At 36.8% G+C, this 27,366-nt stretch overlaps 3 protein-coding genes across 6 annotated transcripts in view; 2 read left to right on the top strand and 1 right to left on the bottom strand.

The window, feature by feature from the left end:
• LOC135202429 (paired mesoderm homeobox protein 2A-like) overlaps positions 1–5,157 on the bottom strand; it is a 43,766-nt gene extending 38,609 nt beyond the window's left edge. The window contains exon 1 of one of the 2 annotated variants that reach the window (XM_064231824.1): positions 3,545–5,157. In XM_064231824.1, the coding sequence (XP_064087894.1) occupies positions 3,545–3,725 (181 nt within the window). In that variant the 5' untranslated portion in view covers positions 3,726–5,157. The remainder of the gene's footprint in view (positions 1–3,544) is intronic. The other variant, XM_064231825.1, reaches the window with a different exon arrangement.
• On the top strand, positions 39–26,268 carry LOC135202427 (uncharacterized). Of its 3 annotated transcripts, none has more exons than XM_064231822.1 (5): positions 39–580; positions 23,437–24,010; positions 24,392–24,556; positions 24,708–25,265; positions 25,859–26,268. In XM_064231822.1, the coding sequence occupies exons 2-5, from the start codon at positions 23,437–23,439 to the stop codon at positions 26,044–26,046; spliced, it is 1,485 nt and encodes a 494-aa protein (XP_064087892.1). In that variant the 5' UTR covers positions 39–580; the 3' UTR covers positions 26,047–26,268. The 3 variants fall into 3 exon arrangements, with proteins under 3 accessions (XP_064087892.1, XP_064087891.1, XP_064087893.1); XM_064231821.1 differs by lacking the exon at positions 39–580 and adding an exon at positions 14,681–14,851; XM_064231823.1 differs by lacking the exon at positions 39–580 and adding an exon at positions 20,587–20,749.
• LOC135202430 (uncharacterized) lies at positions 5,299–13,222 on the top strand. The gene is made up of 2 exons (XM_064231826.1): positions 5,299–5,698; positions 9,590–13,222. Exon 2 carries the CDS (start codon positions 11,511–11,513, stop codon positions 12,441–12,443), a length of 933 nt encoding a protein of 310 aa, XP_064087896.1. The 5' UTR covers positions 5,299–5,698; positions 9,590–11,510; the 3' UTR covers positions 12,444–13,222.
• Positions 26,269–27,366: the final 1,098 nt, after the last annotated feature.

Genomic DNA, 27,366 nt, shown 5'->3' with positions numbered 1-27,366 from the left:
TTATTGTTTTTTTTTTTTTTTTCGTTAGAAGTGCTCATGTGTCCATGCCTTCTATCTGCCTTCTTCGTCAGTTCGGGATCTACGGGCCCTCTTTTGCTCTATCAAAGGAACAAATCCCAAATTTCGGTGACGTCCAACTTAGGTATGTTTGTTATATGCAAGGCCAATACAGTGCACTATTATTGCCCTTGGTTATATGGTAAAGAGCGGAGTTCCAAAGTCCACCCGGGAACTTCGGTCTCAGACATCACGAAGGTGCTGGATACCTGAGTCACGTCTCCCTGACCATCACCTATAAATTGAGTGAAGCTTGAGGGGCCCTCAAATCTGCATGATCATCGAGCTCATTGAGGTACTGCATACCTCCAAACTCTTTAAGGTCACGAGACGTGTCTCCTGACGATCTCGATCTTCCGACGATCTTGATGATCTCCTGACGAAGGTCTTTAAATACTGACGATGTTGATGATCTCCTTAAGAAGATCTCTGTCTCCTGATGAAGATCTTAATGATCGCCTGACGAAAGACCTTAATGATCGCCTAACGAAGATTTTGATATCCGGAGCAATGATGGTAAAAGGTAGGTGGTTTACGAACCCCGACGGCTCGGTTGCTACAGCGATTTTAGAAATAAACTCAGAATCTAAGTTACGATTTTTATATATCAGTGCATAGTAATAAAGTAATACAAAAGATATGGTCTCTCTCTCTCTCTCTCTCTCTCTCTCTCTCATAAATATAAATGAAATATTAATGCACAGTAACACAAAGGATATCAGTCCCCCTCTCTATGTCTCTGTCTCTGTCTCTCATAAATATATATGAAATATTAATGCACAATTATACAAAGGATATCAGTCTCTCTCTCTCTCTCTCTCTCTCCTTCTTCTCTCTCTCGCTCTCTCTCTCTCATGAATATATATGTAAGAGAGAGGGACATCCGCTTAGTGCACACATGTACACATATGCGTTTCTTTCTCTCATATATATATATATATATATATATATATATATATATATATATATACGTATATATATATATATATATATATATATATATATATATATATATATATATATATATATATATATATATATACAAACATATGTATATGTAAATATATATAACTATAAACACATAACTGTATGTATATATATACACACACCCACACACACACACACACACACACACACACACATATATATATATATATATATATATATAATTAATATATATATATATATATATATATATATATATAAACATGTATAATATATACACTATAACGCACACGTATATAATATATATATATATATATATATATATATAATATATATATATATAAATATAATATATATAAATAATATATAATATATAAATATATATATATAATATATAAAATATTATATATATACATATATATTATTATTTACATATACTATAAACATATGTATATGTAATATATATACTATAATCGCACACGTATATGTATGTAATATATATATATATATATATATATATATATATATATATATATATATATATATATATATAAAGAGAGAGAGAGAGAGAGAGATACATACGTATCTAGTAGAAACAGACGAGCAGATTTTACATACACATATAGATTTTTTATATACATAAGTGTATGTGTATGTATGCATATCCTCCTGTACTTCTAATATGCACAAATATTTGTGAATTCAAGAGTAAACTGAACATTTAAAACTTACGTAATTCACCTAAAATCCCACAGATTAATACAATGAAAAATCTCAGCGTGGTTTTGCAAACGTATCTTCTTACAAGATCCTAGTCAGCGTCAGAGTTCGGTCAGTTTAGAAAACCAGGTATCACATTTCGCCAACTGTCCCATTTAAATCAATTCTACACCGGATACGGGAAAGAGAAAAAAATTATAGATTACACTACAATAAGCAAATAAATAGCGATAAGTTAATGAAGACGAAATAAATAACTAAGTTTTCTCGCATTTGATTTGGAGAGGAGTCACGTTAACAGAATCTTCGGTCTGTAGTTTCCCTTTTGTTCTACATGATTTCCTTGAGGACTGAAAGTTTCCTCAGTTCCTATAGTACTTTCTCGAGTCCTGCAAAACTGCTTTGAGTACTAAAATATTGACTCAGTCCTACAAAATTCTCCAAGTCTTGCAAAATGACTTCGGGTTCTACAGATTTCCAGGAGCCCTAAAACGTTTACTGAGTTCTGCAACACTTTTTGCGTCTTATAAAATTCCTGAGTCCTAAAAATCTTACTGTGTCCTGCAATATATTTTGAGTCCTACAGAATTTCCTGAATCCTAAAAAAATGACTGAATCTTCGATATTTTTCAAGTCCTACAAAATTCTCTGATTCCTATAAGGTTTACTGAGTCCTATAACATTTAAATCCTACAACATTCCCCGACTCCCATAAAATTCTCTAAATCCTGGCGATCCCGCCGTCTTTTTTTCTTCCCCGACGGAAATATTGAAATGGCCGCACCAACGGCCTTCCTCTTGAAATATCGTTAATGACGCAAACAGAAACTGCAATCTAAGGTCTCAATTTTTTCCCCAGAATAAGTTCAAATTCAAATTTAGAAGATTAACATCAGTGAATTGATCGTTCTGAAAATCATAATTGATAAAGAGTCCAAATAAGATTATTTTTTTAATATGATAACTGATTGTTGGATTGATTTACGTTACTCCTGCATCACTAATATGATAATAATGTGATAGAAGATACAGGGTATAAATGATCTTATTCTGTAAAAAAAAATTAAATATGTACTTCGTTGAAATCATCGTGTTTCTGCGGCATTATTTTGAGTGCACCAATTAGAATGAAAGAAGGGTGGGTGCCAATTTCGGTTTTTAAGGCCATTTCCAGCGTCCTTTCCAGACGAAATCCTGGAAGGCAATTAGATGACGGTGTTCAAATTTCCGCCCGTCCAGAAGTTCGCTGAACAGCTGACCTACCTGTGAGGTATGTGTGAAAAATCCTAAAGATCGTGTTTTATAATTTTTTCCACATTACATGACTTTCGCCTGAATTCATTTTAATGAGAATTAAAGAATAAAGTCAGTTTAACTGAAAGCACCTAATTCGCCGATCTCAATATAATCATTTCCGTTCTATTAAATTCATTTTGACTTACGAAGAAATTACGAACTAAAGATACCTGTAGAGTTGTGAGGTCAATCAGTCTACACTTACGTAGTAGCCGTGTTTTTTTTTTTTTTTTTTTTTTTCTTATCAATAATCACACCGGAAACTTTTTCTTAGCCAAAAAGTCGAAATACCAACAAGAGTTTTGCGAGATTATTGAGACAAAAGATGAAGAGTTTGAGGAAAAATTATTTAAGAAAGGAGAAACAAAGACAGCCAAACAGACAGCGACAGTAGCAGTGCAACAACAACAGTTTCTTAGTAATTCCAGTAGTGCCTTTACTACTAAGTGAAGAGAGAACGCTCAAAGCCGCGTCCTTCCTTCCTCGTCACATTTTGGGGGAAACCTTTCCCGAAGACCTCACTAACCGTATTTTATCGGCGCCAGATTGTGCAACAGGCCGGGGGCGCTCTGCCCCTCGCTCTGAACGGCGGGCGCTGTCAGGAGCCCGTTGATGGAATACCCGCCGACGCTACCCATCCCGGCTCTAAGTCCGCGGAAGTGGGCGTCGGAGAAACCGCCGGAGGCGTCCAGGAGTTTCTCGTCCATTTTTGAATTATTCTTTGCAAAATCGCGAATGAACAGCTTCCTATTTTTTTATTTATTTCTGACGCCGGGAGCGAAAAAAGGTCACTTCGTCACAACTTTGCTCACATCGCCGTGTCCATTTTCACTAGAGCTGCGGTCGCGATTTCAAAGGTCTTTCGCGTCATCGATATAGCGGATAAAAACCGTAATTTTTAGAAATAACTGGAAACTCTCAAATTTGGTGCTTTTGGAAGTAACGAGAAAGTCTGTCATTTATACACAATACCGTCACTGTGCACTCAGTTAAGAATCTGTCAGAGATAAAAAAAAAAAAAAAAAAAAAAAAGTGTAACTTTCACAGAATGCTCTTTTCAACGTTCTGCCAAATTTTACATATGAGGAGGCTGACTTTATCCAAAAAGGGGACCTCGCTGAATCACTGATGGCATTTCCTTTTCTAGAAGTTCTAACTTTCAGAGCACTGAAAGGTCACAGAGGTCAGTCGCACAATTGGTCAAACACTCGTCTGGAAACTCGTCATGGAATACGTCTAGCTAAGCGACACCTGTGGTTTCCAGAAGTCCTAACTTCCAAAGCACCTGACCTTCTCACACTGCCCTCATTTTGATGGAACTGGTCCGACCTTACTTCCAAAATCTCCAGAAGCTCCCAAAAAATCCCGAGAGTTCACGTGGCCGATTCCACCGTGTTCCGGGTGTTAGGGCGGGCGGTGAAGTCGCTGTCAAGAGACGCATCCGACCTCAAGGAGTGCCAACGTCGAGGCGGGGCTCCGAGGGCCAGGGACGGTGCGGGGGAGAAGGTGGGGGGGTCAGTGGATCAGGAGAAAGGGATGGCGAGGGAGGAGCCTGTGCCGTGTGGTGCGGGAGGGAACGAACATCTGATAAAGGAGGGAGGGGGTCGGGGGGGTGGGGATGGTTAGTGGCCGGGGGAGACAGGGAGGCTTTTTTTGGGGGAAAGGGTTAAGATAGATAGATAGACTGGAGCCTTCTGCCGAATTAAAAGGGGCTAATGAGAACAGGCCTAAGGAAGAGATAAGCCTTGTGTTATTCAAGGGCCTCAAGTGAAGAAGAAGAACACCAACACCAACAGGCAACGTTTGTCGCAGCAGCAGCGCGGAAAGGGAAGAAGAAGAAGAAGGAGAAGAAGAAGAGCAGCTACGAAATGCTCGTGTCTGGAAAAGTTGGAGGGGCATTGTGGGTCTTCAAGTATCAATATTTTTCCCTAGGGAGGGCTGCTCATCTGCCGCTGTTGCTGCTGCCACTGCTGGCTGCTGCTTCTGCTGCTTGCCTGTGCCATGACGGCAGCTAGTGTGTCTACGTGGCGACTGCCATGTCGGGGAATGCCCCGAAAGGGCGTCTTGGTATTCCTTCGACAGCCTTTTGGAAACTCAAAGGCCTGCTGAGGCCTATACGGAATATAATACAGAAACAATTGATGGTAACTAACGCACACACGAGAGACAGTCTTCGGGTCGGGTGTTAGGGGGCTGGGAGGAAAGAAGGGGGAGCTGTGAGTGGAGGGAGGGGAAGAGATTAGAGCAAGTGGAAACCTTAGAAGTTCCTTGAAATGATTTGCTCATGGTTTGTCATTCTGTTTCCACAGAAATTCACTGAGTAGTAGCAGTGCTCTTTGTATCGCTGATATGCGAGTTTTTTCCTGGGAATATCATTTTTATGTTTTTCGTCAGGACACATCAGTAGTTCCAAAACAAGGGATTGCACCAAGACTCTAAAGAATAATGAGTCGTGGCAGAGAATGATATGGAATTAAATAGCATAAAAATAACTTTGACTGAAAGAAAAATACACAATAGCAGTAACGAAAATTTTATAACAAACAGAAACTATTCATTTGAGAAATAACATGAAGAGACAGCCGTATTCGCTACACGTACTATGATGACGTCACCATATGATCCACACCAGAGCTCAGCAGTTCAGCATCCCTTCACACCAATCACATCTCTGGAAATGGTACTCTACAACTTTCTCTGTGTTTCTAGAACTCTTAACCTATTTTTTTTCTTTTTTTCTTTTTTTGCTGCTTTCTTGCACTGATCAAAATCGATTTTGCGATGTAAAAGATCGTGGGAGACAAGTGAGTGTAGTCAATCGCATACTGACTGAATCCTCCGTCAGAAATCTTTCAAATTTTCAAACTTTAGGCACATATTTTCCTTGTTTATTTGCAATAGTTTTTAAAGTTTCTCTTCACAAGCAATCGAAAGTAAATCATTTTCCCAGAGTGGAGTGGAATATAGAATTTAGGCCGAAGGACAAGTGCTGGGACATTTGAGGCCATTCAGCGCTGAATATAAAAGTCACACGTGTATAATTGACATACACACACTCATATAATATATATATATATATATATATATATATATATATATATATATATATATATATATATATATATATATATATATATGGTTTGCGGTAATTAGGGCTGATCTATGTGCCTACGCATGTGGAAATGTTTGCGTTATCAAGGCGCAATTAGCACAGGGTGCTTGATCAAATGTCACCTTAGATACAACAGTGTCGGCGGCACGTAGCGGAAGTTCTCATCAGCTGTTTGTGTCGAATGTTCTAGAAGCTTTGTGAAGAGTGAATTTTGAAGCAAGTGTTTGGGGTTTCTGTAGAATGAGATACGTTCATCTTGAAGCGGCCAAGTTCCTTGTTGGAAGAGTGATAGATAAAGGATCACAGTAATTAACATTTTAGTGGCCTATCATTTCTTTTAACATTTCTTTCTATGTGGTGTAATAAAGTTAATGGAACTAAGTTGGTTTTAGTACTCATGGGAGATGTTTCTCTCTACAGATGCTTCATCTGTTAACAGGCTTCATCAAGTTAACATGGTCACTATAGGATATAGCCACTTAAGTGAACTAATAATATAAAGACAAAATTACAATGGAAACTGAATAGTGACTGGGGCTGGAGATGGAAAGTATCCCACTAATACTTTTTGTGACTTAAAATGTTTGCAAACACATTCATTTACCTTTTTTGTCCCCCTTTTTAGTATTATGCCTATTTACCGTTTTAACTTGTCATGTAATAGATTTGCAGAATAAACTATTTTTGTAGAACAGTTTAATTTCCACAAGTTAGATGTAGGGAATTTAGTATTCATGAGAGAGAGAGAAAGGACGACTGCTCGATCAAGACTACCAACCCTTCAGGTAAGACAACTGTAGGACATTCTGTATTATATATATATATATATATATATATATATATATATATATATATATATATATATGTGTGTGTGTGTGTGTGTGTGTGTGTGTGTGTGTGCGCGCGTGCGTGTGTGTGTGCGCGTATGTATGTATGAAATTGTAATAGCCACAATGCCCTCTTAACTTCTCAAATTCTTTGCTCTTTTTTGGATACGCTTGTCACTACAAAGCCCTCAGCTCCAACTTCAAAGACATCTTTTTGAAGAAATCATGATATCCGGTAGCGGGAAACGAACCCGCGATATCATAATCACGACGAAATGACCTGACCACGAGAAGGATAAAAGTCTACTCCCTCTCGTACATACATAAACCTGTCGTTTTCAGATATATATTTATTCGAGCTGGAATAGACCCATCCTCACCATCGTAGTCAATTGGGCAATCGTTTATATTGCTTTTTAGGCTGAGAAGTTAAGAGAGCATTGCGGCTATTACAATTTCATATGTATCCGGTAAAAATGACCAGTAGATTCTACATATATATAAATATACTATATATATATATATATATATATATATATATATATTAATATATACATATATATATATATATATATATATATATTGTGACGAAGTGGCCTAGAGTATCTGGGTCTGGATACCATTAATACTTGGGCGAAGTAGCCAAAGATCTGTGTTTGGACACCATTAATATTTGTTAACCCAAATTGCCAAGTATCTGGTTACTACACTTAACATTTGTACTTATTAGCGCAAGAGACCCCTTTATTCCTGGGTCTAGGACACCCTTTGTACTTGGGGCACAGTTTGATCAAGTACTTGGCTATTGCTTACCTCACTACAGCCAGACACCTGACCCTTCATCACAAATACTAAACGACTGAAGATTCTGAAGGTAACAGTGATCCCTTATAGAACTGAACAGTCAAGAAAATAATCAGTCTAAGTTCATTAAAATGTATGTTAGGTAATCTTAATTAAAGGGCATCACTCCTGCTATTTCAACTGTAAGTATTTCCCTGATTCTGATTCATTTGAGGGAAACGGCACAATTACCACTCTATATTTCTACCTAAACATAAATAAAATATAATACTGGTGGTATAATAAAATGCTCATATAAATTTTAAATATAAAAATTTATTTCTAAATTCAAAATTTATAAGTGAAATTCACAATCTCAGGGAAATTGTTATTACTTTAAAACAAAAGTTTAATTAATTCTTGAAATAATTATTAAGCAAAATTAAATCAAAGTTTATCAAGAAAATTAATTAATTTAAATTTTAAAGCAATAATTAAATTTGAAATGAAATTTAATTAAATACAAATTAATTTGCAAGTGTTAGATTCAAACAATTATACAATAGAGTATTATTCAAACTATTTAAACAAAATAAAAATTTGAAAAATACCTGTATACGCAGTTGCAACTCCTCGATCAAAGGAATAGGCCTGTTACAATTTCAACCTCCTTAATATTTTTGTGGGCGCCTTCACAAAAATAATATTAATAACACTATGCTCAGATTCCACAAACAACACATATATTACTAAGAATGATATATTAATGAGTGACTACCTCATATATAAACATGAATTAAGTTACGGTAATCTTGAGTGAGCGAACAAGAGAGAGAAGAGATTTGAGATAGAGAGAGGGATACTATCCCTCACGCCAGCGGCTAGGTCTTGGAATCGAATGAATAGTTCTCTATCCCCATAAGCATATGGGCATATGGGGCGATTAGCATCTAGTTCAAGACGAAAACATATTACGTCATCTCTCTATGTTAAACATGAATAACATCATTGTAGGGAAGGTTCTCGAAGGACTCGATGCTGCCTGGGAGGTCCCTACGTATGTTTGCGCGGATAAAGAAATCAGCTAGCTCAGACAATCTCAAAAAGTGAATAACAACCTTACTCTTTCTCTCTGTCTTACGTTATTCTTTCTTCTCTCTGCCTTACATATGTTTAAAAATGAAAACTTATACTACTTAACATGTTTTATCTTTAAATGTGGGAATCTGAACACAAAAACATATATTTCATATCATGATACACAGGTTCTGAGGTGAATCAATCATATTACCAAAATTATAATTGCATTACAAAACTTACATTATAAGAATATATATATATATTATATATATCCCCTATATATATATATATATAGATATATATATATATATATATATATATATATAATATACTCACATACATATAGTGAATATAATATATAAATGTATATGTAATATATATATATAGATAGATGCACAAAGTTGTGTATATATATATATATATATATATATATATATATATATATATATATATATATTTATATATATATTTATTTATTTATTTTATATACTGCATGTGTGTGTTTGTGAGCGTTCAGACTTCTCTAACCACTTAATCTATTTGCTTTTGCTATACCCAAAGTTGCATGCCATCAACTCTTCGACACTTACACCCTCATGTTTCAAATCTTGTTTGTATAGAACAATACCATAAATAGGAAAAAACACCTCAATAAGATATGAAAGAATCAAGATAAAGTGATCGCTGCTAGACTGAACATCAGAACAAGCAGAGGGGATTTTATATAATAATAATAATAATTTCTGATTCTTCTGGTTTTCTCCTGTAGCTCCAGTCGCTGGTTGCTGATTACTATCGTTGTGGTGGTCAGTTGCTGGATGACCACCTCTAAGTACCTGACCGTCCTCCTCGCTCACTGGTTGCCGGACGAAACCCCTCTGTTGCCAGAGGTTCCATTAACGGCGTTGTCGTTAATCTTTCATCTCTTTCCATCATTGCCGAGTTTTTGCTAGTTACCCCATAGCTGGACACTACCCCATCAAGATTAAATACTCATTTAGAGTTGAGAAGACTGAGGAAATCGTGGAAAAGATCCTTTCCCAAGAAATCAACTCTGAAGAGAGAGGTTACTCATCAAACGACTCAGTCCATCGATGAGCTAAACTACTCTGCCACGACAGAGGATATAAAACACCAAGAAATGAAGGACACAATCAGGAAAGAATGTATGAAGATACTTAAAGCGATACTCAAGTCAAAACTCAACGCCGGAAACATGACGAAAGCTATAAAGACATGGGCAGGAGTAGCGGATTGGACGACGGCTGAACTCTGGCATAGACCGAGAAAGTAGGAAACACATGACAATACACAAAGCACTATAACGTAGAGCAAATACAGACAGACTATATATAACACGAAAGGATGGAGGGAGAGGGCTACTAAGTATAGAGGAATGCATTAACATCAAGAGCAAAGCACTGGGGCCATATCTGAAAACCAGAAGATGAGTGGCTATGCCGTGCATGGGAAGGACGATATGGTTCTGATTTCCTCATCAGTGCAAGGTCTCCAACGACTCATCGACACTTGCCGCCAATATGCAGAGGAATTTGATATAATCTACAATGAAACCAAGACCCAGTGCATGTCGCTGCTCCCGAGATCGCTTAAGCATATTGCAGAACCACAAATTTTCCTCGGAAACCATCGGCTGGAATTTGTGCACGAATTTCCGTATTTGGGTCACATTATCACCGACGACCTAAAAGATACGGCAGACATTGAACAGAGGCGTCGTAAACTATGTGCAGCTGGCAACATGATTGCAAGGAGGTTTGCCTTCTGTCACCGAGACGTGAAACTGCTGCTCTTCCGCTCGTACTGCCACAGTATCTATGGGTGTTCCCTCTGGACGAACTATACCCGAGAGACCATGAGACGCATCACTGTTGTGCACAATGACATTCTGAGACGCCTCACAAACACTCCCCGCTACCACTCCGCCACACAGATGTTCATAGGAAACCGCCTGAACAATTTAAAAATCATTGTTAGGCGAACAATGTCCAGTCTGGTAACCTGAGTGAGTAACAGCAGCAACTCGCTCATACAAAGCATCCTAAGGGGTGAAGCAAGAAGAAGATCTAAATTGTGGGAAAGATGGGAAAATGGGGCCTTTGTCCCCTAAAGGACTTAATCTCTGTATTGGCAAAATGTCTTCCTCAGTTTTTGTCATTATTACATTTATTACTGTTATTTTAATTTTTCTTTATTACTGTGATTACTATCAAGCTAAATTTCTTTTTTACATTCAGTTTTTGTATTTAGCCCTCTGGACCTGACTACTGTAACCACCTAAGGTCTCTAGTTGAAATTTAAGTTATATAGTTTGTGCACTAACTGTTATTACTCTCAATGCATTTTTTTTTCTCACCAATATTATTACTGTTATTACCAGTATTATGATTGCTAGCTTTTGTGCTACCTCAGCTATTTTGTGGATAAGTGCCGATTAATCATTTTCTTTTTCTTTTTTATCATGCCTCATGCACCTAGATTGTGTATATTACTGTCTGTATTTTGTATATTCAATGTATATGGCCCTGAGCTGAAATAAAGCATATTATTATTATTATTATTATTATTATTATTATTATTATTATTATGACCGAGTCCCGAGACAAGAGGTATGGAGGAGCCTGAGGGAGAAGATGGTGCCAGAGAAGTATGTGCGATTGATATAAGAGATGTACCGGAATGTATTTACCAGAGTGAGGAGCAGTGTTGGGGAGACAGAAGGTTTTGAGGTGAGAGTAGGATTACACCAGGGGTCGGCTCTGAGCCCATTTATCTTTAACATAGTGATGGATGTTATAATAGAGGAAGTAAGGGAGACAGTACCATGGAACATATTGTATGCGGATGATATTGTTCTGTGTGCAGAGAGCAGGGAAGATCTGGAAGTGAAATTGGAAAGATGGAGACAAGTACTGGAGGACAGAGGAATGAGAATAAGTAGATCCAAGACAGAATATATGTGTACCACCACTGAGGGGGATGATAGAGAAAGTATTCAGCTTGGTGGAGAGCAAATAAGGAGAGTTGATAAGTTTAAGTATTTGGGATCTTTTGTTAACGCTGGAGGAAGTATGGAAGAAGAAGTAAAACATCGGGTACAGGCAGGCTGGAACAACTGGAGAACGGCCTCTGGAGTTCTTTGTGACAAAAGAGTGCCGCTTAGGTTAAAAGGAAAATTTCACAAGACGGTGGTAAGAACAGCAATGCTGTATGGTACGGAAACAGCAAGCATGAGAAAAGCAGAGCAGAAGAAGATGGATGTGGCAGAAATGAGAATGCTTAGGTGGATGTCTGGGGTAACAAGAGTGGATAGGATCAGAAATGACTACATAAGGGGGTCAACTAAGGTGGTGGAAGTATCAAAGAAAGTGCAGGAGGGGAGGCTGAGATGGTATGGACACCTGTTGAGGAGAGATGAGGACCACGCTGGGAGACATACTATGGGGGTGGAGGTGCAAGGAAGAAGAAAAAAAAGAGGGAGACCAAGAAAGAGATGGAAGGACTGTGTGAGAGGAGGCTTACATGAGAAGGGAATTGATGAGGCAGAAGCACAAGATAGAAATAGATGGAAACGGCTCATCCGAAACGGCGACCCCATATAAAAATGGGAACAAGCTGGGAAGAAGAAGATTATTATTATTATTATAAAAGTAGATGAAGACACAGAAATATGCAGGGACAAAAGAATGAAAAATAGAACAGAGGAATGGCACTACAAACCAATGCACAGACAGTAGTACACGAGAAAAACTAAAGAACTGGCCAGCGATGAAACATTGATAGTAGGTACAGAGGGAAGAACTCAAGAAAGAAGCAGGGGTGCTAACAGCGGCACAAGATCATCCCCTAGGAACCAGATAATGTCCGAAGAGTAATGGATGGAAATAACATCTCACCCATATCCAGGAAGTGCAATATGAAATACGAGACCATAAGTCACTTAGCAAGCGAATATCCAGCACTTGCACAGAACCAGTACAAAATGAGGCATGATTCAGCAACAAGCCCTCCACTGGAATCTGCAAGAAATACCAGCTACCTTGCAGATAAATGGTGCGAGCACCAACCTGAAGGAGTGATAGAAAACGATCAGACAAAGATCCCCTGAGACTATGGTATCAGAACAGATGAGACGTGCTAATAGACCAGACGTGATGTTGATTGACAGAATCAAGAAGAAAGTATCGCTCACTGATGTTGCCATACCACGGGACATCAGAGAAGATGAGAAAGAAAAAATTGATAAGTATCGAGACCTGAAACATAAATAAGAAGGATATAGGATATGCCAGTGGAAATTGTGCCCATAATCATAAGCAACACTAGGCACGATCCCAAGATCCCTGAAAAGGGACCTGGAAAATCTAGATACCGAAGTAAGTTCAGGACTCATCCAGAAGAGTGCGCTACTAGAAACGGCGCCCATAATGAGGAAAGTGATTGACTCCTGAACCCCACTCTATAAAAAACCACACAGTTAAATAGGATGGCTGTGATAGACCAAGAAAAAAATATATACAATAATAATAATCTTTAAAAATACCGTAGGCAGTACTAAGGGAGAATGTCTATGTAGATAAGATACATTACTAACTCAATAATTTTACATATTCTTCTTATTATCTTGAATGATTGTATATATATATATAGATATATATATATATATATATATATATATATATATATATATATATGTGTGTGTGTGTATATATATATATATATATATATATATATATATATATATATATATATATAGATATATATATACTCGGAATAGCTTACACCGAAATTGGATAGAATTATATTTAACCCGGAAAGTTATTTCAATATTAGAAGTTATTTGTCTCTTAAATTTTCTAGTATAAAACTGTTACCTGGAAATTATAATACTATATATATATATATATATATATATATATATATATATATATATATATATATTATAATTTCCAGGTAACTGTTTTGTATTAGAAAATTTAAGAGACAAATAACTTCTAATATTGAAATAACTTTCCGGGTTAAATATAATTCTATCCAATTTCGGTGTAAGCTATTCCGAGTATATACACACATACACACACACACACACACACACACACACACACACATATATATATATATATATATATATATATATATATATATATATATATATATATATGCATGCGCATGTATGTATATATATATGATATTTATATAGTATATATATATTTATATGTAAATATAAATTAATAAATATACATATATACTGTATATATAGCATATATATATATATATATATATATATATATATATATATATATATATATATATATATATATATGTGTGTGTGTGTGTGTGTGTGTGTGTGTGTGTGTGTGTGTGTGTGTGTGTGTGTGTGCGTGTGTGTGAGAGAGAGAGAGAGAGGAAGAGAGAGTTGCTTGGATTTGGTCGAATGAAATCCTCCTTTTTCAGAGTAGCATCATATTTCAAGAATTCCTAATTAACTGTAATGAGAATAAAGTATGCCTTTGCTTAAGTCTCCATCTACGATAAAAAAGGAAAGTTACATCAATCATCAGAAGTATACAAAGTAATCTGACTTTTCCATTCGTAAAATATAGTATTTTAATGTTATAATACAGAAGTATATCCTAATTTATCTCATGAACGCTTTTGGTCACCTTTACGAAAAGAAACTCTTGAAAATCATTTTACGCGAATGAACAATAAGTACCTGTGCTTAGATGGACCTACAATGTAATCCGTTTATTAGTGTCGTCTAGATTTAACCATCACACAAATGCAAAAATGAAACGACCCAAATGCCATTTAAAAGTCCAGGGCTTCCCAACAGCCTGCTTAGTCACGAAGGATGTCGCAAAGACAGGAAAGAAAAAGGAAGTGTTGTGAGCGCGAGTTGCCAGTCGACGTTGAGATTGTGAAGTGTGTGTCAGCTCTCGCTCAAGTTTCGGGACTAAAAGTGTTCATCAGAATGCCGTCGTATATGTTATGGATGTTCGTCTTGTATGTAAGTGATAGGAGGCGTTTTTTTATGGCAGTGGTTTTGTCTTTTGTAAAGCAGCCGTTAGGATGGATGGTTCTCACTGGTGGAGTTACAGGACTAACTACAAGACGTTTATGTTGACATTGACAGATGGTGTTTCCGAAATGTCTACTGATTCTGTCAGTTTGAGACGTGATTTCGATGCCTTTCAAGAAGGAACTCTCAAAACTAGAATTGAGCTTGATGAACACAGAACTCTTAAATAATTTAAGTTTCCAAGGGCAAATAACTACTTACGTTACTTAGATTTGTTTGTAATTGATCTCCTCTGTGTGAACAAGTTTCCGTATCATTTCCGTCAAAAACTTAGTTTTGCCGATACAGACTTCAAAAATAAGCTAATAACGTATTGCTTTTAGATGGAGTCAGCAGTGACCAAGCACGGGCTCTTGCTAGTCAAGCGCCCATTGCAACTGGCGTTTATTTACACAGTAACGACTGTGGTGTTACCCAAGGTCCTTTAAGTATATTTAAAGGACCTTGGTGTTACCAGAGAGTATGTTTTGAAATAAATAACTCCCGAGTATAAATTGTTGGTGATCATGCGAATATTAAATTGCAATGGAAAATAAGAATACTGAAAGACAGGTATTTTAGACAGCTTGCGGGAAAAAGGACACTGTTGAGGACATGCTAACCTTTGGCTGGTTTTAGATAACCTCTGCCTGAAATAGTAAACTTGGGTCCAAACCCGTATATACTTGTTTAAACTCATTCTCCTCCGTCAAATATTTTCATTGCTTAACTGTATGACACGAGTTTTTCTTTTTAATTGTGTAGAATTTTATTTCTTATTTGGGAGTAGAGTACTTCTCCCAGCAGGTGAAATGGTAGGATGATATTCCGACAGAAAAGCTGCCGAGGGCGCAGTTTAATACCAACCCATCGCGGATGAACGCATATATACGTATACTTAGAGGGTGAATTTCTTCCATTATCTCTGTAAATATCTAAAGTTATCTCGGTAACAGATTTTCGGTAAATGTCTCACATTATCTGTAAATATCACGAATTATTACGGTAAATATCTCAAATTATCTGTAAATATCTCATCTGCAAATTTCTTTTTCTCATATTACCTCTCTACATTTCTCAAATTATATATACAAATGTCTCCAGTTATCTCTGTAAATACAAATTATCTATGTAAATATCTAAAATTATCTCTGTAAATATCTCAAATTATCTCTATCCAAAAATATCTATGCAAAATTCTCAAATTAATTTTGTTAATATCTCAAATTAGCTCAGTGAGTATCTCATATTATCTCTGTATAGATTTCTCAAATTATCTCTGTAAAAATTTCAAATTATCTATGCAAAATTTTCAAATTATCTATGTAAAAGTCTCAAATTAAAACAATAAGTATCTCAAATTATCTGTAAATTACTCAATTATCTTTGTAAATATCTCAAATTATCCATCCAAATTGCTCAAATTATCTATGTAAATATCTCAAATTAGCTCGGTTAGTATCTCAAATTATCTGTAAATTTCTCAAATTATCCCTGTAAATATCTCAAATTATCCATTAAATATCTCAAAGTATCTGTGTTAGATATCACATTATCTGTGCAAATTTCTTAAATTATCTTTGTTAAATATCTCAATTTATCGATGCAAATTTGTCAGTTTATCTTAAATTATCTCTTGGAACTTTCAAATTATCTCTTAATTTTTTTATTACCTGGGTAAAATTTTCAAATCCGTAAATTTTTCAAAATATCTATGCATTGTTCAAATTCAAATTATCTCTTTAAATGTTTCCAATTATCTCGCCTGTGATTATTATAAACACCCTTCTCAATATTCTTCAGTCGAAAATGTTACTCATAAACGAAATCTTCACTGTGAGCTCTTCTGTAGAAATACCCTTGTTGCCAAACCCCATCTTTGCCACAGCTGCCTGGGGGAGATGTCAAGTTATTAATTTTTCCCATTAGTAAAACCATCTCTTGCGTGCATGCTTTTCATTACTGTAAAAAAATTTGTAATCTCAACACCAATCTGATAAATAATTTAAGTAATCTGAATTTGGTATTATATTATTTTAGTCTGTATACATTATCCTAGTCTGAATGCATTATTTTAGTCTGAATACATTATTCTAGTCTGAATACATTATTCTAGTCTGAAGTATATCTTAGTTTTACCAGACCACTGAGCTGATTAATACCTCTCCTAGGGCTGGCCTGAAGGATCAGATATTTTTTTATGTGGCTAGGAACCAATTGGTCACCTAGCAACGGGACCTACAGCTTATTGTGGGATCCGAACCAAACTATATCGAGAAATGAATTTCTTTCACCAGAAATAAATTCCTCTGATTCCGCGTTGGCCGAGCCGGGATTCGAACTTCGGACCACCGGATTGGCAGCCGAGCGCGAAAACTTCTCGTCCAGCAAGGGACTTATTCTAGATTGAAACCAACATAATACTTCATCCTAATCTGAAAACTTTAGCCTAGTCTGAAAACATTAGCTAGTCTGTATATAGTATCCTAGCCTGAATCCATTATCTACCCTGAAAGCATTATCCTAGTCTGAAAACCTCATCTTAGTATGAAAACATAAGCCTACTATGTATGTCAGGAAGTTTGAGTCATCGTTTTTTTCCAATATCTTTCAAAATTGATGGATCGGTGTGTTATACTTTCCAACAGTGTACTCTCCCCTAATTTTTGGCAATTAATTAAATCTCCAAATTCAGCTGTTTCAGGCATTTTACTCTTTAATTTGAGCTTGCTAATGGTACTACTGTACTGAACTTGTCAAGTTGTCTTGAGTGTCGACTTCAGTGAACTCCACACTAATAACTTTCACTTCACTCCACTCCACCTTAATCCCTACCTGCTCTTCTTCATTACGGGAACGGGAGATTCATTAACATGCCCCCACCCAGCAGACTTCACCCCAGGAGATATCCCCTATCCCCCTGTTGTTTCCCTCATCCCCACCCCCGCCCCAAAGATATCCCCTCCTGCCATTTCCCCCCAGCTAATTTCACCCCCCTTCCACCTCCATTAGTGTGAGTATCAAGGTCCAGGGGCTTTATTTTTCCCAATGCGTGTTCCAATAATAGCGTAATTAGATAGTTCAAAATGATTCTGGCGATGACTGGTAATAGCTGGAGTTAAAGGATCATTGGAACTCGATGATCACTGGAGGAGTGTGCCTAATCAGAAGTTTGAAACCCTGTAATCATTGGAAGAGTGCGCTTAGTCTAGGAGTAAAGGATCACGGGAACCCCATGATCACTGGAGGAGTGTGCCTAGTCCACGGACTATAAAGGCTGTTTTACACTAGACTTCACCGCACAGTGCATACGTAAGACTCATCACCAACTCCTCCCAAATTCTTGTTAGCCCCGCCTACTGGACTGCTCATCAAGACTCACGCCGCATCACAAACTCAAGCCAAGCTTGCTTAATGACTGAAGCCTGACCACTCCGGCGACGATGACTCGGCTGTCATCCAGTTTTCTATTTTACTGTATAGCCATCGAATGGAAAGAAGATATCAGTTTTTTTTTTTTACAGAACATTATCGGCATTATGAAAATCATATTAAAATAGAGATGTAGGACGTGATGCCGCAATGAAGAAGCTGATGGAAGAGATGCTTTTGAATAATAGCAAAATTACAGAAGATATAAAAAAAAATTCACACGCAATGAGGCCAGTGCAAGAGAGAACAGAAAAAAGAACGGGAATGAAAAATTCAGGAGCTGGAAATGATTATTTTTATGTTCCAAAGCTTTGCTGCTATGATTTGCTTCATTTCTTGAGCGACGACAATATTAGAAAGTCAGCTTCATCATTTGAAATGATAGAGGTTAAAATTTTGGAAGTTGTCATTTAGTGTGATGATTCATCAATATAAATATGGAGTATTGCTGATGTCTATTTTTCATTATCTAATATTTTAATAAGATCATATGTCGAGATATAAGATGATTTTATAAATATTTTGATGTTATAAACTAATCAATTTTTTCACTTATATAAAAGTTAGCACTTATTTTTCACTTACATGAAAAGTTAACACTTATTTTTCCAATTATGCAGTTCGTCGTTGACATGATATTCCACCTTCATTATTTTGGTATTTTTCGAAAATAGCCCGTTCTCCAGAAAGCTCTTTGAAGATACTTCCAGATCTTCCTTGTTCCTTCGCTGTAGAAGCCAATCATTTGTCATTTTTCTCCTTTTTTATATCACAGTTGTGCATTTGAGGATACATTTGTGCTACAACAACGGCAGCGAAGGCAAATTCTTCCTCGACACTGCTCATGCTGTGCAGCATTGGCGTCACCCGAGTGGGTGACTTATGAAGCGCGCGGTGAAGCCTAGTGTAAAACCAAGACCACCGGTGGTCTTGGTAAAACATCCCTTAGATATAGTACATCGTAAATTCATCATGGAATTCATACAAACGATAACAGGCACTCGGAGAAGTGGTGTTCGAGGGGCACATCTATGTAAAACAAAGATCTCGCCAACTTTCATCAATTGCAATTAAGCACAAACTATTAAAAAGAGTAATTAGGTCATAAAGGTCTATTAAACCTGAGGGAAATCTCTCTGAGACCACGTCATCACACCCCGTAGGTGTATGTCACTTTACTTTTACTTTTAGGGGTTTATTTCTCGCCCTCCATCAGACACTAAGAGTCTGTTCAGGCGGGCCTTGATGTGTGAAAATAATTTTTTTCCAGTTTATATTTTGCTCTGTATCTTTTCAGTATTCGCTAGCATTTGTATTCAGGCTTAATAGTTTTCTGATCACTATTATAGCACTTTCCAAAAGAGATAAGTCTTCAGGTTTTTCTTGAAAGCTGCCACATTTTTGCTATTCTTGACATCAAGTGGAAGGTCGTTGAAGAGTCTCGGTGCAGCATAACAAAAAGTTCTTCCTCCTATTGCATGATTCACACTAATTTCGAATAGTCTATATGGGTCATCAGCATGTCTAACTCTTACAGCAGCGCTAGTAACTTGAGAGTAGGGGACCAAGCAATCACGAAGACATTTAGGCTTATCACTTGTAAGTGCCTTGTAAGTCAACAAACAAATCTTAAATTCAATTCTAGCCTTAACAGGTAACCAATGTAGATCGATCAGTGCAGGAGTTATTCTCTCCCGAAATTTAATGCCTTTTATCAGTCTAGCCGCCCGGTTTTGCACATTTTGAAGCTTTCTTAGTAGTGTATTGAGCAATTTATAGTACAGAGAATTGCAATAATCAAGCCTTGATATTACGTGACTCATCACTAAAATTTTTGTACTGCCCTCTGTAAGATATTTTCTAATAAATGCTGTTTCTCAGTTGATAGTTACACACTTTCACTGTATTCACTATTTGATCCCTCACTGACAAATTACAATCCATCAGTACACCCAAATTTTTCACAACAGGCACAATCCTAACATCAGCGTCACCAATTTTTATACTTTGAAATAACTGGTTATTCTTCAAAGCCACCTTTGTGCCAAAAAACATACATTCAGTTTTATCATAATTTAATTTAAGCCTTTTCCTCTGCATCCATGTTTTTATTTCAGTCATTATCTCATCAATTTTCTTCATTGTATCTTGTGTTGTTGAAATTGAAAGGTAAAACTGAGTATCATCTGCATATAGTTTAAAGCCCACTTTTTGTTTTTTCAAGATATGTGATAGCTCGATAGTATATATGTTGAACAAGATAGGGCCCAGAACACTACCCTGTGGTACACCTTTCATAAGAATTCTCTCACTAGATCGGTTTCCAGAAACTTCTACAATAGTCTTCCTGTTCGTTAAATAGCTTCGCAAAAATTCCAGTGCTTCCTCAGTCACTCCAATGGACTTAGTCGTCATGTAAGTACTCGTGCACAACAGTATCGAAGGCAGCACTAAGGTCTAACATAATCAAAATTCCACACTTTCCTTCATCAAGAAGACCTATCATATCATTCATTATTGAGCATAAGGTAGTTTCTGTAGAGTGATTAGCTCTATAGGCCGACTGATTTTCCGGGAATACCTCTAACTCATCAATATGCGCCCATAATTGCTCACTTATGATTTTTTCAATAAGCTTCGACATGTAAGATAAATTTAAAAATGGGCCATATGAATTTAGTTCGTTTACATCACCTTTTCCTTTGTATATTGGTTTGATCAACGCAGTTTTTTCACAGCTAGGAAAACTGGATTGAGATATACTTAGGTTAATTATATTTAGGTAAATATTATATACAACTTGCTTGTTTGGAGCTTCACTTATTAAACTATTTGGGAAAGGGTCGTTTCCACAATATGTATTCTTCATCTCTCTCATAACCTTTAACAAGTCACGCATATTTATTTCCTTAAATTTTTTTAACTTCTTACACTCCTTCACTGGCATAACTGACTGTCCCTCTAGCTGATTTTGGGGGAAACCTCTATAAATTTTATCAGTTTTTTCATTGAAGAATATAGCAAATTTGTCTGCACAGACATTTTCAGGTAAGACATATTTTTTCTTTAATCCCATCAAATCATCTAGATTTTTGTGAAATTCCCTCATGTTATTAGTTTTTTTACTTTCGTCGTTGTACAATTTTCTTTTTGTTTTTTCTAACAGGATGTTATAGACATTTCTGGCCTTATTATATAGATTTCTGGCTTGTGAGGATTTGGCTCTTTTCCATCTACCTTCCATCTTACGTCTGTCTTTTTGCCTCTAATAGCTCACTATTATACCATCTAACATTTTCGTGTACAACTATTTGTTTGCTCTTTATAGGACACTTGGTATCATACATTTTTCCAAAATTGTCATTATATTTTTTGGTATAACACCCAACACATTCTCTATCTACCATATGTTCACATTGTATGTTCTCACAAGACATTTGCGCTACACTAACTTCAATAAAATTCTCAGCATCGAAATTTTTCCGTTCCCTATATGTGATCCATTTCTTCAATATTCTGATGCAATTTATATTAACATCGAAAGTGATGAGTTTGTGTTTTTGAGATCTCAAAGTCTGGTTCTACTTCAAGGTTTCTTCATGAATAAGATTTTGTTTTTGTTTGCCTAATTTTATGATGAAAAGTTATTTCGTGTTTATTCCAAATTCACTGTTCCACATATACAATAAAAAAAACGGGTTAAAATCACAGAACAGTTTATTACCATTTTGAGAAAATGTACACTATATCATAGGTAAGTCAATAAATCAGTTTTATCTTTACCTTATTCCCCCCGCCCCACTCTCTCTCTCTCTTCATCGATCTATCTTTTTAAAATGGATAATATGACTGGAATAGGAATGTAGAGAGGGTGAATGTATAAGGCAAAATACTTTTGTACGCTGTATACAAATCAACACGTAAGCCATAGCTCTGAACAGCGACGAGACAACCTTCTCAGTAGGTACTGGATGCACAAGTCATCATCAACCTGTCGTTTAACCAGACAATTTCATTCATCTTCTACAGAGATTCCGGAAACGCCTCAATTCTGTATAAACATGCAGGTCGTTAGCTCATTTCATCCTATATTTCTCAGTTGAAAATAGCAATGCTAATATGTGCCTGAAAACATTCCATTACATAAGATATTGCGGAGAGAGAGAGAGAGAGAGAGAGAGAGAGAGAGAGAGAGAGAGAGAGAGAGAGAGAGAGAGAGAGAGGTTGGGGATGGGGGGTGGAATGAAAAGACAGACTGGGAGGTGAGGTGACTGAATGAGGAGGGAGGGTCGGTGACAGGAGGGATGAGTAGTGGTACCTACCCCAAGAGTGCTTATACGAATGAATTCGTAAATCTATACTGACTAGGTTTGGCTTTGTCCTAAAATTCAAGAGTTAAGTCCCTTTAAAACCCCAAGGTCTTATCTGAAAATGAATTCGTAGAAATCATACTGATAGTTTGGCTTTGTCCTAAAATTCAAGAGTTAAGTCCCTTTAAAATCTGTTTGGACATACCATTTCTTTCTATAAAAAAAATTAGGGTAGGGTGTAAAACTGTTTGGGAGTACCATACCAATCAATCGATTGGTTTGAAGATTGACAAAAAAAAAAAAAAAAAAACGGTGATTCGGAGTTACTGAAATACATAGCAGTACCCTAGTCTGAATACATTATCCATGGCCAATAATACTCTAATTCACACATACTAATTTGCACGGACGTATCTTATGAAGTCGTTATATACTTAGGCTTAATTCTCGTAAAACTTTATATAAGCGTTTGTTTGATTTCAGGCACGCGTAAAGTTTAATTGGTACTTTATAACTAAAGATGTTGTATTGTGTACGGTCATTGTGTTTTGTAAAGTAAAACCATATAAACCTTATGTTTGGTCATTATTACGGGAGTTATCTATATTTTACAACGGTATGTACTTGCAAAAAGGCTGACTCATTTTCATATTTATAAAATATTGTCAGGAGAATGTATTTAGGATACTCAAACTTCATAGCAATCTGCAGGCGATAATAAGAATGAAATTGGATTCTTGTAGGAACTTCAGTCATAAAGCACAACTCATTGATGACAAAATCTTCTTCCAGATGTTGTCATCTTCGACGGGAGACGACGAGCCTCAAATCAGCGAGGGGAGACTTCCGTTTCCGTCCACAAACCAGTCCGATCAGTTTCGTGACGCCACAAAGCCCCTGGCTGGGGCTGAGTCGTCTTCGACAAGGCCGCGAGGCGCAGACCTTAAGATACACCTTCAGAATGTCCTGACCAACCGCAATGTAAGTCTTAAGGATATTCTGGCAAGCCACGAGGGCACTGAAGATGTTGACAGTCTCTTGGGCGTGCGTGGAGATGGTCCTACTGAGGTGTCGACGAGGGGTCCAGATTCAAAAGCTGCCCAAATCGGGCTTTCTAGTGGCAAAGGAGGTCACGTTGCAGGCAGAGCAGGCTTCCCCGACACTCTCCCCACAGTCTCTGATGAGAAGACGCAGGCTAACCTCTTGAAAATCGTCAGAGATTCGCTTTTAGGACGTCCTAAAAATGGAACAACAACATCCGGTCCCTTGAAATCGCAGGGGAACGTGACGACCAGTAGATCGGAGGTCCGTCCAGTAGCTGGGAAGGTGGGAGATGGCAGTAATCCATCTCACTATTTCAAACAACGTAAGCTTATTTCCGTTTTAATGACTTTATTCATTCAGATTATTTAATCATATTAGGACTAATAAAACTACATAGTTCTGTTATGCTTAAACGGCAATATGTAAAGTTTGGCTGTCTCGTAAAAATAAGCAGACACTTTCGTTACTTAATAATACCCTTTTCATCCAAGGGATGAATCTGAAATTCTACAAAACTGATTTTCTCTGACGAATTTAGAATGGCTTAAACTGTTACATGAACTGGCTCATGACTTACGTACCTGTCTAGCGTTACCTTTAAAGTTAGGAATAAATAAATCTGACTTTCCTCAAACAGAGTTGTACTGTAGTTCTAAAACTTGTATCGGTTTCATGAGCGTATTAATCGTTTCTCTCTTCCTAGCGCCGTTGTGCCTTGAAAAGCCAGACCCAGGGCTCTGCCGAGCGTTCATGCCCCGTTGGTACTACAACGCCTCTGATGAAACTTGTCGCAAGTTCACATATGGTGGGTGCCAAGGTAACGACAATAATTTCCTCAAGGAGCACAAATGCTACGCTACTTGCAAAGGTGAGTTGTTACGCTTGGTTACCTGGTACGAATCTTAAGGAACTTACCGATGCCTTTTTAAGTTTTTATGAGCATACAAGGGTTTTAGTTGTAGGTGAACGTTTTTTTAAATTTGACAAGTGACGTGACACCCTTTCGTTCTCCATTCCAGGCGAGATTCCTTGCGCAGATGAACCCCCAAAGGTGTGTCGGATGTCTGAGTCAGCTTGCAGGAAGGCCGAATGCCCAGCGCATCCAGAGGCCGAATGCACGGTGCTCCCTTGCACGTGCGAGGCAGTGTTTGAAGACAGTGCGAGTGAGATCGTTGACTGTAAATCTCCATTTGGTGAAGAGCACGGTGGAGATGATGATGATGATGATGATGGACCTTTAGGAGACCTAGGTAGATCAGGTAGCGTGTTTGACGTGCCCGAAGGTCGGGCGGCCCGACCGCAGCAAAAGAACAAAACTTATGGAAACTTTGATGTTACTGATGACATTCGACCAAAGGCCCCAACGACAGGTGTTGAAGGGGAGACCAATAAATCTGCTGTAGATCTTGTTCCAAAGGATAAAAGCAAAGGCAGTCAAGATGTAAACTACTCGGACACATCTGTTCTTGTCAAAGATGATGTAGACAATGATAATGCAACTGCTGGTGCTACGAATTACACTGTTATTGCGACCGAAAGTGGACAGAATGTTACTGTCGCGTCACCAAAGAACCCAGGTAAGTCTCTCTCTCTCTCTCTCTCTCTCTCTCTCTCTCTCTCTCTCTCTCTCTCTCTCTCTCTCTCCATTTTCACTGAAGTAATCCTAGGCAGTGTTCCAGTCGGTCAACTGCAGTTCTGTAGCTCACAACCTCTGACATCAATAAAAAAAACATATATCAATAAATTTTGTAATAGAACTCCAACAATAGTATGACTGTTCTTTCAGATCATAAAATTTCCACATTTGTCAGAAAACTCTTAATAATAGTTCATTAATATAAAAAATTTACTCATTTGCCCGAAAACACTAATTTTATGTGTAACAGTAGTTTGTTCATTCAAATAATTAAAAACTTACAATTTTGTCATAAAATTCTAATAATAGTTCATTAATATAAAAAAAATTTACGAATTTGCCATTAAACTCATTCATATCATCAAAAATTTACTAAAATGTCAGATATAACTAATAGTATGTGTAATAATACTTTTTTTTTTTCCATTCGGATCATCAAAAATTCACAAATTTGGCAGAAAACTTCAGTGTTATATCGGTTCACTCAAAATATCTTAAATTTCGAAACTTAACGTAAGGTATCGTCCTTTCCAGGTGGAAAAGCCCTCATAGGAGTCATCGTAACGCTGGCAGTCATAGCCCTGCTTGCAATCGTCATCATAGCTTACAAGAAGTGTAGAGGGGTCATGGCTTTCCACAGAAGGACCGGAGGTTTTCGGTCGACAGAAGACAGACAGTGTTTTACAAACTCAGGGAGCACCAATTATGGAACCGGGTTTTGAGATTTGCAGCGGAAAGGGATATTTTTCATAAAAAGGATGGAACTGGGATGTGGATATCTATGATAACTTTTGGTTGCGTTCATAAAAAAAATTGAACTCTTGTATATATACGTAAATATCTATATATATGTATAATATATATGTATAATATCTATATATATGTACAATATATATATGTGTATATACGCATATATATACATATACACACATACACACACACACCTATATTATATTTATTATATATATATATATATATATGATATATATATATATATATATATATACTATATATATATATATTGGATGTGTATGTGAATTAATTTGAAAACTGCAATATGGATTTGGAGTGTCGATTTACCGAAGGTGAGTTTGATGTCCACCTCTTGAAGAAAAAATATTGTTGAACCCGGTTAAACCTCTTTAAAATGTTAATAGATGAGTGAGGTTTTCTTGAATATTGTTGAACCAGGAGTGGAAAGGGGGCGAATTTTCAAAAAATACAAAAGTCTACTAGTAACTTCTTCAAAACCATGATGATAACTGAGGCATTCATTTCCAAAAGCAAAGTAACCGGGAAGACTGATTTGTTGGTGGGAGTTTCCAGCAGATGTGGAACTTAGTCAAGACATGAAGAAATAAAGTACCTGAGAACTTTAAGGATAATTCTGGTTTGGTACAAGGGGGATCTGTGCTTTGAGAACTACCCAGTACTAATCATGCAATTTGGGTTCTTGGAAACATTGAAATGAAGCTTTTTAAAATATAAAACATAATACATCCAACGGGAGGTTGACCACCACTGAATACATTTAGCAAGGGGTAGGAGTTGGTCCCGGTGTACACTCTTGTTAAACGTGTTTTGTTTGTTAATCTACATCTATTGTTGATTTGGTATTTCCCCCTTTTGAAACCTTAAGTTTTGAAACCTTAAGTTTTGAAACATTCGTCGTGGAATTTCTTTCAAAACGTGGGCTGCTCTGTCGGTCATTTTTATGTAAAACACTTCTTGTTTTTATGTACAAATAAATTAATTTTATTACCTAAATTTTACTGGATCCTGCCATGGATAGGAAATTCAAGAGTTGGTGGGACTGGAGTTATTTTTAAAGGCGTGAAGAAAATTAATAATATTAGATATTGTAGCCGTTTAAAAACTCTTGAAAATGTAATAAGAGCGACTGAATAAACCTAATTTGAACGAATATAATATAGTAGTCTTCTAAATCATCTAGATCAGCAATGAAATGGCATAACAAAGAATTTTACTTGTATGCCTATGCCCTGTCATGCCTCAATAAAAGAATTGACGAGTAGGCCTAT

Source organism: Macrobrachium nipponense, chromosome 30 (genome assembly GCF_015104395.2).
Source record: "Macrobrachium nipponense isolate FS-2020 chromosome 30, ASM1510439v2, whole genome shotgun sequence".
Taxonomy (NCBI): Eukaryota; Metazoa; Arthropoda; class Malacostraca; order Decapoda; family Palaemonidae; genus Macrobrachium; species Macrobrachium nipponense.
The sequence above is the reverse complement of the archived record's forward strand: the minus strand, read 5'-3'. Positions and strand labels throughout refer to the sequence as shown.

What these genes read in the sequence shown, in the direction of transcription:
- LOC135202430 (XM_064231826.1), top strand. Translation starts at nt 11,511, where the DNA reads ATGTACCGGAATGTATTTACCAGAGTGAGGAGCAGTGTTGGGGAGACA.
- LOC135202427 (XM_064231821.1), top strand. Translation starts at nt 14,696, where the DNA reads ATGTCGCAAAGACAGGAAAGAAAAAGGAAGTGTTGTGAGCGCGAGTTG. An exon ending in ATCTCACTATTTCAAACAAC is followed by an intron (nt 24,011 to 24,391) that starts GTAAGCTTATTT and finishes CTCTCTTCCTAG; the next exon opens with CGCCGTTGTGCCTTGAAAAG. An exon ending in CGCGTCACCAAAGAACCCAG is followed by an intron (nt 25,266 to 25,858) that starts GTAAGTCTCTCT and finishes CGTCCTTTCCAG; the next exon opens with GTGGAAAAGCCCTCATAGGA.